General features: G+C 40.9%; 1 protein-coding gene across 1 annotated transcript in view; it reads right to left on the minus strand.

Moving 5' to 3' along the window:
• The window catches only part of LOC122558872 (copine-9-like), a 405,261-nt gene that overhangs the window by 61,157 nt on the left and 327,892 nt on the right, over window positions 1-16,212 (minus strand). Inside the window, exons 11-12 of the mRNA XM_043707757.2 lie at window positions 12,684-12,759; window positions 2,749-2,802 (exon numbers count right to left, since the gene is read on the minus strand). Coding sequence (XP_043563692.1) covers window positions 2,749-2,802; window positions 12,684-12,759 — 130 coding nt within the window. The remainder of the gene's footprint in view (window positions 1-2,748; window positions 2,803-12,683; window positions 12,760-16,212) is intronic.

Raw genomic sequence — 16,212 nt, forward strand, 5'->3', positions numbered from 1 at the left:
GAGAGTCATCTTGTTGTCTTGCTTCCTTTTTGAGGGGAAGAGGGGTGATGGCCTCTTGTTATCTTTGTGGTCAAATAGATTATGGTCGAGTTTGGTTTTGACTACTGTCTTCTCCCACTTTCCAGGACTGTTGGTTGAAGTTCCCATGTGTTCTTAAGAAGACTTCTACTGGTCTGTCTGTCTTTGTCTCTCTCTCTCCCCCCACACACACACACCTCTGCCCACCCCTCAGACATTCAATGGAGAAATACTTATTTTCAGTTAACAATCCTCTTTTTAAAAATTGCATTTTGGAATTACAAGTTAAAAATATCCAATGTACTTTATTTCATAACTGCTTTACAGCAAATGCAATCTTCCAATAGATACTCTAAAGCGAATTATCCTGAGGTGAGTATTATAACACATTGGAGATGGTCATTCCCTGGCACTTGTATAGCACTGACATTACTTACCACTTCTCAGCCCAAGCCTGGATATTGTTCAGGTCTTGCTGCATTTGAACATGGATTGCTTCAGTGTCTGAGAAGTTGTGAATAGTGATGAACAATGTTCAATCATCAGCAAATATTCCCATAACATCATTAGACCATAACTGACTTTATAATGGAATGAAAGTCATAGGTGAAGCAGCTGAAGATGGTTGGGCCTAGAATACTACCCAGAAGGACTAATGCAGTAATGTCCTGGAGCTGAGATGAACAACCAAAATCCTCTTCCTTTGTGCGAGGCATGGCTTCAATTAATGGGGAGTTTTCCTCACAATTCCCACTGGCTCCAGCTTTACTAGAGCTTTTTGTTGCCATGCTGGTTTAATACCATCTTGATATGAAGGGCAGTGACTCTCCCCTCCCCTTTAGAGTTTGGCCCTAGCAGAACCCAAACTGAGTGTCAGTGAGCAGGTTATTCTTTTGCAAGTGCTGCTTGAAAGCATGATTGACAACCCCTTCCATCACTTTATTGATACTCAAGAGTAGACTGATGGGGTTGGATTTGTGCTGTGTTTTGAGCACAGAATATATCTGGGTAATTTTTCACATTGTCAGGTAGATGTCAGTGTTATAGATGTACTGGAACAGCTTGGATGGGGCATGGCAACTACTACAGATAAATAACTCTTCAATATTGTTGCTGTATCCACTGTCTTCAGCTGTTTCTTGATATCACTGTGGTGAATCAAATTCATTGAAAACTTGCATTTACTAAGACTCCAGTTTCACAGAATGGATCAACTCTTTGCCTTCCTAGCTGAAGGAAAATGAGAATGTTTAAGCCTTGCCTTTTGCACTGTTGTGCCGGGCTCCCTCGTTACTGAGGTTGGAGATATTTGTGGAGCTCTGACCTCATGTTAGTTGTTTAATTCTCCACATATGACTGGATGTGAGAGGACTTGCAAAGCTTGGATCTGGTCTGTTGGTTGTGGAATTGGTTAGCTCCATTGCATGCTGCTTCTGCTGTTTGGCATGCAAACAGCCCTGTGTTATAGCTTCACCGGATTGACACTTCAGTTTCAGATAGGCCTATTGACGCTCCTGGCATGTCTTCCTGCATTCTTCATTATAAAGTAGTATAGGAGCTTCTGGGATAACTCTTATATTTCAAATACCTGTATGCCTTTTGACAGCAATTATTAGGGACTTGAATGATAGAACTGCAACGGATTCAAAAATGCAACAAACAATGTGTCAAAAGTTAACATATTTTGAAGTGGGGTCCTCCATGCTCTCAGAAAACAAATGTTCAGCTTTCAGTAATTTCTAAATGCTCTGTGCTACAACTGATGGGTTTACATAAGCAGCAAGATGTTGATTATGCCTGTAGCTTAATAATGTACATCTATATATTACATATATGCCAATGTATCACATAGAATGTAAACCACCACTTGACCCAGCTGGTTCAAATTAGTATTTCTCCCCACACTAGCATCCTTCTACTTGAATTACCTTTACTCACTCTGACCCTCCAGGAAGCCTCAATTATGCTTCCCCTCACGAGAGTTGTGGGACTGGTTGGGATCATGTTGATAAACATGAGAGGATCAAGGGCATGAAATTACTTAAGCATGAGGAGGATATTTTAAATTTAAGACTTGACACCAGAAACTAAAATACCATGCGACATACTGCAAGATAAGGTACAATTAGCTACGTTTTGGAAGGAGGTTGACCAGAGAAACATTGGAATAGTTACACAAAGGTATGGGTAAGACTTTCACCAGCAGTCAAACTGGTAAGTTTGGAGGTGAACAACTTTGCAGATGTGAAAGCAATTCGTCTTTGCCATGGAAAGGTTATGCGGTCAGAAGCTCAGGTGAGATTTGAATACCATTCTGAGACTGTGATTAGTTTGCTTCAGCCTGATACACGGTGTGGGGAGGGGGCTGGAATTGATTTCAAGGGTACACAGCTTCTTCTAGCAGCCAAGAGTGGTGTCTTGAATCTCCCAAATACTGAAGACCTTCCAGCACATCCAAGTATAGGTAAGCTTAAAAAGGATCAAACTGGATGTCATTAATACACATATGTTAAGTCCAGGTGTGTGAATGATATTGCCCAAGGGCTGACATGCAGAAGAGGAGTGATAGATCGAGGTGAAATCATGCCGGTAGACAGAGAAGCTGTAGAGATGGTGAGCAGGATAAGGAGTGTTACATTTTGTACATTTCTATCTCGGTTTTAAGAAGTTTCACTAATGAACTGTTGCACCTCATTCTGCTTTTAGTAACTCAGTTGGGATGGTACTCACTGTTCCAGAATTGATGTACTTCTTCTTTTTCCCTCTTTTCTTTGGATTTAAAACCTACAGAGACAATAAAAGACTATTTATGCACAGATGACATCAGTAAGGATATGGGTGTAATGCCATATCTGCTGGAAAATATTCCTAGTTTCTTAAAAATTAGAATGTTTCATGTGATTAAAGCATTACAAGATCATGCTGCGTAAATTAATGCAAACCTACAATAAGAATTAGCTTTGGGTATCAGAGACTTCCATGAAGAAGCTGTGCTTAGATCACTGGCAATAAAATTATGGCCTACAGCATGCGATTTCCCAACTATTTTCACTCAACATTCACTGCCTCGACTCCAGATGTGTAATAGTGAGAGTGTGTACCATTTACATGATGCACTGCAGCAACTCAAAGGTTCTTTAACAGGATCTTCCAAACTCTACCATCTATGAGGATAAACCGTCAGCTGAACATTTTGCTCTAAGCCACACATCATCCCATTAGGAAAGATATTGTTGTATCTTCAAAGTTGCTGGATCAAAATCCTCCTTATTGACATTTTGGTGGATGGATACCCAATGGATTGCAGCTGTTCAAGAAGCAGCTCACCACCATTTCTCCAGGACAATAAATGGTGAGCTGGTCAGTTCATTTCTTGCGAATGAACAAAGTATGGTGTGTATTGCCATCTATTCTTGACCAGTGACTCCTCTAAGAACCTACTCATCATAAAATGAGAAGTCACACAACACCAGGATATAATCCAACAGTTTTCTTTTGAAATTACAAGCTTTCGGAGCACTGCTCCTTCATTAGGTGAAGTAACAGTGAAAGCTTGTGATTTCAAATAAACCTGTTGGACTATAAACTGGTATCCTGTGACTTCTGACTTTGTCCACCCAGTCCAACACCGGAACATCCACATCATGGCACTCATCATGGTTACTGCATAAGATCATTGACATCTCCTTTAGCATGAACGTACCCTATCCTACAGGATGCAAAACAGTTTGTCCCAGGAACAATAAATCTCTGCTCTGTGGGATCAATGTTTTGTTTTAAATATTAAATCAGTTTAATTCTTATATATTAGATTATGGTCCTCTCAGCAATGCTCAGCTAACAGCTGGTAAGTGAACAAGACATCAATCTGAAGAACAATCAATAGGTGAATCAGAGAATCCTTTCATCCTACCTCTATTTCTGCTTCAGAGCTTTCCAAATATCATCTTTCTTAAAATGGACAGCAATTAAACATTAGCTTTCAATCAGATGCTATTGAGAAATCTGCAGTGCTGGGTGTTAGTGCTGACTCATGAGTATTCAGTAATTCAAAGGTTTAAATGTGGTTAATCAAATCTACTGTCATTTGAGTATGGACTTCAAGATTATGTATTCTTGCTGAGCTGTTGGGATTTAACAAAACAGCACAGGTACCCAAAAAAGTGGAGTGGAGTGGAATCAACAACCAATGGATTCTCTTTAGTCTAACTGACTATTTTAACACGGATTGATGATTGCGACTTTGCTTTTAGAATCACATATCCTTTTATACAAGTGTGAATGTTTCCATTTCTTACACCTACTGACCTCTCAATAAATCACCATTTTAGAGCCAATTAATGCCAAATTATAGTCAACTATGAGATGTAACCTCACTCGAAATTGGAATTATATTGTTGTCCCCCAAGCTAATTGTGATTCTCACTTTGAGTATGAGATGCCCAGGTTCAAATCCTGTGAGAAAACACCTTTTAAGAAAACCTTTAGATGCTTCTTTGATAGCGTTGCTCAAAACCATGAGGGATCTAGATAGGAAGGAACTGTTCCCACCGCTGAAAAGATCAGGAAGACATGGATTTAAAATGAACCAAGGCGACGTGATGATTTTGTTCTTTCTGCAGCAAGTGGTCATGATCTGGAATGTACTGTTGGAATGGGAACTGAAGGTAGATTCAATTGAGGCTTTCAAAAGGGAATTGCATAATTACCTGAGGAGCAATGGGAAAGTGGCAGAGGAGAAGGACTAGCTACATTGCTTTTATAGGTAACTGGCATAGGCTTGACAGGTCAAATGGCCTTCTTCTGCGCTGTAGCTATTCCATGTTTCTATGATTCACTTCACTTTAGATCCACGAAATCATCTGTGGTAGGATGTTTGTATCTTGTCAGTATAGGCTGAAGACGTGAAGAGGCTGTTGTCAACTCACTACATCACCCAGTTCCTAAAGGGATTAACTGGACAGCTCCTGAAGACAATATGCTGATTGCATCCGTCTGGTGACTGTAATGCAGTGGCATGCCAACATTGTGATGCCTGCTCATGTGTGCAGTCAGCACAAGGTGTTGTTCATTAGTTGGATGGATCAGTGGGGGCCACTGAGTTGTAGCAGCAAAGTCCATACTCTTCAAGCAGAGGTGCACTGTGCCTCAATCAGGGAAAGGAAACAAAATGTCCCATAACTTGATGGGCAGGAGCAGGACTCACAGTCAAAGGTAGCATATAGCATGGACGTCAAACTCAGTGACCTCATGTGCTGTGACCATCAGTAAAAACACCTTCAAACGCTATATTCCATCAGCTACCTCATTGGCCAGTCCCGCTTTACTCACTTACTGAGCAACAACTTCAGTCAAACAGGCTGGATATCCAATATTCACACTTGACAGCTGTGCATAGAACCAGCTATTCAACCATGACAGTCAAACTGACTGCATAAAGCTAACTGACATACTTCCCTCTCTCCTGCAGGACAAGATGGTTCACCAGCAGAGGAGTTAACCAGAGGTGGCTCTATATATCCTAACCTGTTAGAGAAGCCTGTGGGAGTCAGTATTGGTAAGCTTCCTTCTAAGGCAGAGGCCTGCAGTACTTGTGAAAGCATTGTAGAATACATGGTCCTCAGGCACAATCCTCCTTTTAGCTCCAATTTTTCGATCATCCCGTTCCCTCATCTGATTTATAAGCTCCAGATAGTGCAGGCTTGTACTTATTTAGTTTCTTGTCCCCTCACTCACCACAATGTTACTTTGGTGACTTGTTCCTTCCAGATTCTCAAGAGGTGAAACCTGGGCACATGGTAAAAGATAGGAAAATTATAGGCTGATTAGCCTGACATCAGTCATTGGTAAGACTTCGGAGTCCTTTGTGAAGGATGAGATTTCTGAATACTTGGAAGTGCATGGTGAAATAGGGCATAGTCAGCATGGTTTCATCAAGGAGAGGTCATGCCTGACAAATCTGTTAGAATTCTTTGAGGAAGTAACAAGCAGGTTAGACCAAGGAGACCCAATGGATGTTATCTACCTGGATTTCTAGAAGGCCTTTAATAAGCTGCCTTGTCTTTCTCAGGAGGCTGCTGAGTAAGATAAGGGTCCATGGTATTAGAGGCCAGGCACTAGCATGGATAGAAGATTGACTGTTTGATAGAAGACAGAGAGTGGTCCTTCTCAGGATGGAAACCAGTGACTAGTGGTGTTCCACAAGACTCAGTGTTGGGATCACAACTTTTCACTTTAAATTAATGATCTGGGTGAAGGAACTGAAGACGTTCTGGTTAAGTTTGCAAATATTACAAAGGGGGGCAGGTAGTATTGAGGAGGTGGGGAAGCTGCAAAAAGGTTTAGACAGGTTAGAAGAGTGGACAAAGAAGTGTCAGATGACGTGCGAAAGTGTGAGGTCATGCACTTTCGCAGGAAGAATAGATACATCGACGATTTTCTAAATAGGGAGAAAATTCAGAAATCTGAAGTGCAAAGGGATATGGGAGTCCAATTCCAGGTTTCTCTTAAGGTAAACTTGCAGGTTGAATCAGTAGTTAGGAAGGTAAATACAATGTTGTCTCATCTCAAGAGGACTAGAATATAAAAGCAGGAATGTACTCTTGAGGCTTAAGGCTCTGGTCAGACCACAATTAAAGTATTGTTAGCAATTATGTCCCCCATACCTTAGGAAAGATGTATTGACCCATGAGCGGGTTTACAGGAGGTTCACAAGAATGATCCTAGGGATGAAAGGCTTATCATATGAGGAATGTTTGAGAACTCTGTGACTATACTCAATAGAGTTTAGAAGGAGGAGGGGGGATCTGATTGAAATGTACAGAATATTGAATGGCATGGACAGATTGGACGTTGGGAAGATGTTTCCATTGGCAGGAGAGACAAGGACCAGTGGGCACAGCCTTAGAGCAAAGAGAAGACCTTTTAGCCAGAGAGTGGTGATCTGTGAAATTCACTGCCACAGAAGGCTGGGGGGGACCATGTCATTGAGTATAATTACAACAGGACCAAAGGTTACGAGGAGAAAGCAGGAAAATGGGGTTTAAAGACCTGTAACCCATGATTGAATGGCAAGAGGAGACTCGATGGGCCAAATGTCCTAATTTCTGCTCCTATGTCTTACAGTCTTATGGACTATTAACTGCTCTCTGGGCAATTAGGGATGGGCAATAAATGCTGGTGTGGCCAATGAGGCCCAGACTCCATCCAAAGAAATACAAAAACATTAGGCATGAAAATTAATTCTGTTTCTCACCTCGCTAAGATGTCTTGCCCTGCTGCACCTTTACCCAGCAGCAGGATCTGGGCATGGTATATCTGTGTTTAAGGGCTAAAGGACTCCATCTACTTCCTATTGAGGAAATACACCTGGTCAGCAGTTTATTTGGTTACCCTAGTGTTGTTGGATCTCAGTAAGTGAATCCCTCACTATCAACATACTGGGGTTATCATTGCACTGGACCAGCTATATAAAGACTGCAGCTACAACAGCAAGTCAGAGATTAGGCAATTCTGTGGTGACTAACTCAGCTGCTATCTCTTCCTCGATGCTGTCTGAATTGCTGTGCTCTTCCAGCACCATTGATCCAGAATCTGGTTTCCAGCATCTGCAGTCATTGTTTTTACCTTGCTATCTCTTCAATGCCCATTCACCATCTACAAGGCACATGTCAGAAGTGCGATGGAATATTCCCACTTGTCTGAATGGGTGCAACTCCAACAACACTCAAGAAGCTTGACACCATTTGGGGCAAAGCACCCCAATCACTATCTTAAACATTCACTCCCTTCACTACTGACACACGGTGGCAGCAGTATGTGCCATCTGTAAGATGCACTCCAGCAATTCACAAAGCTTCCTTTGACAGTACCTTCCAAACTGACAACATCTACTGCCTGACAGGACATGTGTAGGAGATGCAGAGAACATCAATATCATCTTGATTTAGATCTATACTGCAGTCCCATCACTGTTGCTGTGTAAAATTCCTGGAACTCCTTTTATTGTGGTTGTCCATACACCACAAGGACTGTAGTATCTCAAGAAGACGACTCTCACCTTTTGCAGGGTGACTAGCAGTGAGCAAAAGCTTCTAGTCTAGTCAGCAGCAGCCATATCCCATGAACAAATAGAAAACGTTCATGGAATTGTTTAATGTGAATTGCATTTCGTCAGCCAGTGAACTAAGTCAGTCAGGGCACTTGTGGAGAGGGAAGTATTAAATAACTATTGCTACTAATGGAACCAACAATTATTATTTTATTTGCAAACATTGCAGGATTTTTATTTGCAAAACATCATCCCCATTAATCACGCAGCTGAAACTGCAAGAAGGCAAAAGTGAGGACTGCAGATGCTGGAGATCAGAGTCTAGATTAGAGTGGTGCTGGAAAAGTACAGCAGGTCAGGCAGCATCAGAGGAGCAGGAAAATCAATGTTTCGGGCAAAAGCCTCTGAAACCGCAAGAAGCCTTGTCCATGGTAAATAAAGGGAGTTCCTGGAAGACAGGAAAAATAAAGCAGCTTGGAATGTCTGGCTGTCGACAGGGCAGTCATTTTTGGTCAGCTGGTAAAGCCACGCTCTCTCTCTCTCTCTTTCTCTCTATCTGTTCTTTTTTTCTTTTGGAGGCGAGGAGGAAGAGAGGGAAGTTCTTTCAACTTCAAGCCCACAAGCAGCGATGGGGGGGGAGGGGGGTGGGGGGTGGAGGGGGTAGATAGCCAAGCCGAGAGTGATCGATGCCCAGAAACTCACCAGCTTCCTGTATAGCAGTGTCGGGCCAATGCTGTGTGATTGACAGCCCCTTGCTGTACCATACCTTCCACATACTGACCTTGGTGAACTTCTGCTGTTCAATCTTTCGGTCTTCCGGTAAGATGAAAATTTCAAGGGGAGAGCAGTGCAGCTGTTACCCATTCAGGCTGACAAGCAGGAGGCTGGGGAAACCCAGCAAGCCAGGCAGCATCAGGAGGTACAGAAGTCAACATTTTCATGTGTAATTCTGCCTGACTTGCTGTGTTCTTCCAGTCTCCCGCTTGTCCACTTTGGATTTCAGCATCTGCAGTTTTTATGTCACTAACCCATTTCGGCTGATCTAGTCCAATAAAATTGATCCTGGGATAATTTTATAACACCCTGCATTACAGTGCTGCCTCTGTAGGACTCTGGCAGACATTGGCAGTGAGGGCAGAGCAGGACTCTGGTAAATGGCGGCAGGGAGGCAGCTGGCGGAGGGGCGAGCACATTACCCGGCATCTGCTGCTGCATCAGTAGAGGCGACATTAGCGAGGTAGGTCCAGCAGCGAAAATTGGCTTCTGAGGAGTAGCAACTTCGAAGTTGGGTGGGTCTGGTGTTGGCGGTGCCAAAGCAGTGGGGAAAGGTCATGGACTCTCTTAATGCTACATTTAAAATCTTTTTAAAAAAATATTCTTAGACTACTCAAAATAGTGCTAGATCATGGCAACAGTAGAAGCTTTTCACTGTATTTTTTTCTCTGTAACATATCAATGACAGTAAAATCATTCATATTCATTATTACTCTGAAAGAAGCAAAAACAGAAATTGCTGGAGAAACTCAGCCGGTGTCTGGCAGTATCTGTGGAGAGAGAAACAGAGTTAATGTTTTGAGTCCGGTGAACCTTTGTCAGAACATCTCCAGCATCCGCAGTTCTTGGTTTTAAATGATGACGCTGACCTGGTAAATGTGGGAACGGTCTGACACTTTGCTAAAATCTTCTTGCCCAAATTCAAACCATGGAGAAAAGAAAACTGCTAGCCCAAAACTAATACATACTCTCTTACCTCAATCCAGCACATAACATAAGCAGTTCTAAAAACAAGTTACCAGAATTAAGTCCAGCTTTTTTGTCCCTCCTTCCCCTCTGACATCTTAACACTGCACTTAGGGAAGCTATACTGCAACTTATTGAAAGCTTAACAATTCATGCTGTGAGAGTAATGGGTTTTAATATATTTATATAGGTATTTGCTTCCTGTATTATTCATAAAATGCCATTATAACTATTAAGTAGTCAGCCACATTAGCCTCTTGAACTTTATGGTCCTTTTAAAGGGCTGTCATTATCCTCCCAGAGAAGAGCCGATTTGTTTCAGACATTGATTGCTGCCAACAGCAGAAAGCACTATCTCAATCTATATTTTAATTGGAATGTTAATGTAGGAAAATGCCCCAAGGAATCTCACACAACCATAAGAGAAAATAAAACTGTCAAGTCAAAGGAAAGACTGGGCAGTGTGACCAAAAGCATGGTTAAAATGATAAGGTCTAAAGAGGGTTTGAAAGGAGGAGCAAGCTGGAGAATAGTTTAGAGAGATAATTCCAGAGTAAAGGATCTGGGATGTTAAAAGTGCAGCTGTCAATGTGAGTTGAAGAGAGCGGAGAATGTGCAAGGCTTCTGAGTCAATGGAACAAGTGAGTACAGAGAAGAGGGGAGTTATAATAGGCTACAGAGATGTTGAGGTTCAGGGTCTTGCAAGGCATTAATCGCTAAGAATGAGAATTTTAAATTCTGTGTTGCGTGGGGTTTGCAAGAGGTGGGGATTATGAAGTAATATAGATTAGTGGAGACGGGGTCATATGTGGTGTGGAGAAAGTTACAGGCAGTAGAGTTTTGGACAAGCTGCAAATAATAAAGGCTGGAACATGGTCTTGGAACAGTCGAGCCTGGAGGTAACAAAGGTAAGAGTTTCAACAGCAGATAGACCAAGGCAGTTGTGTCACAGAATTGGAAGCAGGTGGTATTTGTAATTGAGAAGACAAGAGGATGACGGTTCAGCAAAAATTAAACAGGCCAACATGGCATTGAAGAGTTTGACCTCGACCTGAGAGGGTGGTTAAGGGACAGCAGTCAAAGCAGTCATGAGAGGCTGATTTTGTCAGAGCAAATTATTGCAGGTGCTGGAGTCTGTACTGTAAACAGCAAATGCTGGAAATCACAGTGGGTCAGGCAGCATCCATGGAGAGAGAGCAAGCTAACGTTTCAAGTCTAGATGACTCTTAATCAGAGCTCTAATGCAGATTCATGCCGACTCAAAACATTACTTGTTCTCTGTCCATAGATGCTGTCTGAACTGCTCTGATCTCCGGCATTTGTTGTTTTCACAATGATTTTGTAACCTGATATTTAATCAGAGGAATTTATTACTCATTGAAGCATTGAGAGGAGTTATTAGAAGGGACAGATAGAACGTGGTGTCATAGGTATATATGGAAGTTAGCTTCATGGATCTTGATGATCTGCTAAAACACATGTTAGAACATAAAGGCCATTGAGATAAGAAAGAGAACGGGGAAAGACAGATATTTGGTAGACTATAGGGTTGACAAGAGGGGATGTCTCTAACAGTGCAACATCAGTCACTGAAGAATGAGCCAAGGTTATATACATAAGTCTCTGGATTGGTGCTTAAATCCATGATTTTCTGACATGGTTTAGATGGTACAGATATTAATGTGGAAAATATATTAAAATAAAATTTTGAGTTTTATGTTAGTACATCTATTAAAACAATGAGGCATTTCTATATTACATTTCCAGCTGCACTTAAGGCAAGAATTTTAATGTTTTTTTCAGATAAATTGCCACTTCCAAATCTTTGCAGATAAGCATGCAGCACTACTATTATGAGATTGCAATGAGGATTGGCTCATCATAAATCTAGTATTTTCAGCAGGTCTGGAGAGAAGTCAGAGTTAACATTTCAGGTCGAGTGACCTTTCTGAATAAGGTTTTCTCTCCCTTTATGTATATTTAGGCTCATTATTTGCAATATACTGTACATATGTGTAGTTTAAATTAAGCATGTAATTCAATAATACTGTCACTGTAACTGCTTATTTTTGTGTGTCATAGATCTATATTTCTGTTGTTTTAGAGTTGTAGTTTTTGCTTTGAAACTAGTAGTCAGTTTTAGTTAGCTTTCTAGGTTGATCTTTCTCTTGACCTTTTTTAAACTTCAGTTGTGCTCACTGCTTATTTTGAGGTCCATCCTAGGTACAGGACCATAAAGGACTGATGAAGTAGTCATCTTAGACCAACTCTTTTTTTAATGGAACTAAAAAATGCTATAGCACATTAGGAGAGTATTCTGTCCATTGTATCTGTTCATATCAATTCCAGTGAATTCAAAATATTTCCATTTGCAACAACTATAGCAGCACACTTTGTGAAGGAGCAGGGGATCATTCTGGAGCAACTTCTGGAGTTACAAAATGAAATGAACATCGATGAATGTCAGAAGCTTCTATGCATTTCCTAATGGTAATTTCAGCAAATTATGCCAATTTCATCATTATTATAACTGCAAAGTTCAATTCAGGTCATTTGAATTTTCATCAGTAGAATAGAAAGTATAAGAATTTAAGCCATGATTCTAACTGATACTTTTACCTCACCCTCCCTTTGTTTTGTTTTGGATCTGGCAAAAAGGGGCAATGACTCTTCGACATAAGCATAGTGCCATTTCACATACAGTTACACATAACACCATAAATAACTCCATGCAAACAGCAACATCACCTGAACAAATAGGTTTATGGATTACATAAACAGTATCAAGCTTTACATGGAACACACAATGGGTGTGTTCTCTTGTCTTCTCAATTACAAATAAAATAGTTCTATTTTATTCACAGACTGTACTCACCTCATAGACATTGAACTGACTTTGACCACGGGACAGTTCTCTGTAACTTGTGGTGAACTCCCCAATGAAATCATGGCTTGTATTAGAGATCAAGGATAAGGGAGAAGCAATACAGAAAGAAACAAGAGAGAGCAAAGCTCATTAACTTCACAATATTATCTCATTATAAACAACCAATGAGTTGAAATTATTTTCCTTTCCCTTTGCTGAGAAATTCTCAATCCCAGGTAGGCAAGCTGTGCCAATACTCATCATCATTAATATACCCTCAGCTTTTTGAGTACAGTCCTGAGGGAACTGAAGTTAATTTAATCTACTTCCATAACTGCACTGTGTCTGCCATCTAATTGGCCCCTCACAATAATGGAGCGGTTTTTTTGTACAATATCCCAGTTAGAATTACAGTTTTACACCAAGAGCAGAAGAGACAGCTATTTTAGGTGAGGTGTAAATTGGGAGTCATACAACGGGTTCAGTGACTTTTTTGCTCATTGTAGGAGTAATTATAATAAATCATTATTTTAACATTCTAATGTATCCAGCATTGGTCTTCTAAAAGCTATTCCTTCTCCTGAAAAGTATGTTACACTGCAAAACTGAGCATTTTTATAAGAAATGGCAGCCCATCTCCCAAAGGGCTTCACATATAGTTAATTACTTTCAAAGTGTAGTCACTATTAATATGCAAGTAAATATGACAGTCAATTTAAAAATATAAAGGAAAAGATCTCCAGCTATCTCAAAGCACTTTTCTTAAAATATATACTTTATTGAAAAAATAGATTTTTAAAAATATTCCAACAAATACAAAACAATACAATTCAAAACAATACAAAGAAAGAACACAAAAAACCCAACCCACCCTCATGTACAAATGTATAAATACATATATAAAAATATATAATTTTAACAATCCCCGACTAACTATTTAATTAAATAAATAATAACCGACAATAAACTAATAGATAGTAATAACTCAACTCAGCCAAACAAGACACGCATACGTTCACAGGTCTTCCTCTCTGGATATTGGACTTGTAAAACACCATCGTTATGGTTACATAAAAGCACTTATTAGTGTGGCAGATAAATTTTTGTCCAGGTATTCCAAAAAGGCTGCCATGTCTTATAAAAATTCTCAGTTTTGTGGTGTACCATACTTGTGAGAAAATCCAAGGGGATATGCTCCATAACAATCTCCCGCTAACCCAACAGGCCCGAGGTTGGGGGGGGGGGGGGGGGAGTTTCAGATACCCAACATAGCAAGATACTCTTTCTTGAACAGAAAGTGAGGATGTTGAAAAGTTTTTTCTTATGCGCATCTGCAGGGAACACACTGGGCAGGCCCAGAAGAAGAGAGATCAGGTCCTTCTCCACCCTTACACCTAAAATCCTCTCCATTGCACCCGCCATACTGCAGTATGTTTGAAGCCTACCACAGGACCAGAGACAATGGATAAAAGTGCCCGTACAGACCTTGCACTTGGGACATGTTGAAGATATCCCTGGTTTAAATTTTGACAAACGGTCCAGAGCCAAGTGGACCCTGTGGAGAACCTTCAACTGTAAAGCATGGGTCCTATTGCAAATTGATATCTTTCTTGCATTTTCCCAAATATCTTCCCATGCCTCTGAGGAGACCTCAACACCTAGCTCTCTCTCCCACACCCCGCAAAGTAGATCGAACTCATCTGAAGGGGGATCCCCCAATTGATGATATAAAGTGCTGACAGAAAGTGTACTCTTTGCACTGAGCACCCTCCTCTCTATATTGGATTTGTAAGGATCAGTCAACAGTGTCGTCTTTTTTTGAATAAAATCCCTAATTTGAAAAAAAACAAAAGAGGTCCCTGTTACATAGCTCGTATTTCCGTGCTAACTGATTAAAGGACATAATTGTGTCTCCTTTAAATAAATCACCCATGCAAGACACACTCCTAGCTGCCCAACGTTTGAATCCTGAATCTATCATTGCCAGTTTAAAACCCGGCATACTCACTACAGGTGTAAGAGAAAATGTTTTGCCAATATTGCCTTCCCTCTGCCGAATTGCCCTCTATGCTTTAGCAGTATTGATAACTATTGGGTTATGGCAATATTCCCTAACAGTCCTCATTTTGTCCAAAAAGAGCACGCTGATAAATATCTAACCGTATCGAAAGAGGGCCCTCACAGGTCCAATCACTCACGTAGGATAAAAGTGAGCTTAGTTGGTAGCTTTTAATTATTCGTGAGATCCGTTTCCCCTAATCAATGAGGCAATTGCAGTTTAGCTAATTTAATGAGGGGTTGCTTATGATGCCAAATAAAGGAGCTGAACCATCTGTTCAGTTTCCTGAATGTTTGCTTATTTAAAATCAGGGGGAGCATCTGTATAGGGTATAACAAACAGGGGAGAATATTCATCTTAATAAGCGCTATCTGACCCAACCACGAGACCGGAAGCGCCATCCATCTTTGAAGGCCTTGTTTGATTTTGTCAAATAATTGAACAAAATTAGCTTTGAACAGCCAATCCAGAACTGGAGTAATGAGTATACCCAAATACAGAAAATCCCCCGTGACCACTTAAATGGGAATTGATATTCGCCCTTAAGACCTAGTACCTTTGCACAACCACCCATAGGCATAGTCTCTGATTTTGCAAGATTAATCTTGTACCCCAAGAAAACACCAAACACATGAATGCATTTGTACCAGGCAAACCGTGCTTTGACAAAAAAATTAGGACATCGTCCATGTACAATGAAATCTTATGTAATTTTGACCCCACTTCTGGACCTGATATATTGGGATCCCTACAAATGGTTCAATCACCAATGTAAAAAGCAATGGCGAAAGGGGACAGCCCTGCCGGCTGCCTCTGAGATTGTTAAAATTGCTGGATTGCACCCCATTGGTGATGACCGCACTGCAGAGAACCTTTACCCATCTTATAATGACGTCACCCAAGCCAAACCGCTCCAGAGTATAGAAAAGGCACGGCCACTCAACTCGGTCAAATGCCTTCTCTGCATTTAGAGAACTCACCAAGCTCTGAATTGACTATTGTTGACATGCTTGAATTACATTAAGCAGCCTCCTAACATTAGTGGAGGATCTGTGGCCCTTTATGAAGCCTGTCTGATCCTCTTTAACAATGAAAGGTAACACAGTCTCCAGCCTTAATGCTAGAGTATTATTTTAAAGTCCACTTTTAAGAGTGAAATGGGCCTGTACAAAGCACAGTCCTCCGGGACCTTCTCTTTTTTTTAAGAATAAGCAAAATGTTGGCCTCTCTCAGAGATGGCGGGAGACAATCATGGCTGTATAAGGCATTAAACATATTAAGCATCGGGCCTGACAGTATGTTTATAAATTCCTTATAGAATTCACTGGGAAGTCCATCAAAACCGGGCGCCTTTCCATTCTGAAGATGCTTCACAGCCTCCTGCACCTCTTACTCTGATTAAGAGATATTGAAAAAGGACTTTTGTTCAGGGGTCACACCTGGGAGCTCCAGAACATTAAAAAAAAGATTCCATTTTGG

The sequence above is a fragment of the Chiloscyllium plagiosum genome, unplaced genomic scaffold (assembly GCF_037043375.1).
Source record: "Chiloscyllium plagiosum isolate Xiang-an unplaced genomic scaffold, Cpla_swu_hap1 HiC_scaffold_14, whole genome shotgun sequence".
Classification (NCBI taxonomy): Eukaryota; Metazoa; Chordata; class Chondrichthyes; order Orectolobiformes; family Hemiscylliidae; genus Chiloscyllium; species Chiloscyllium plagiosum.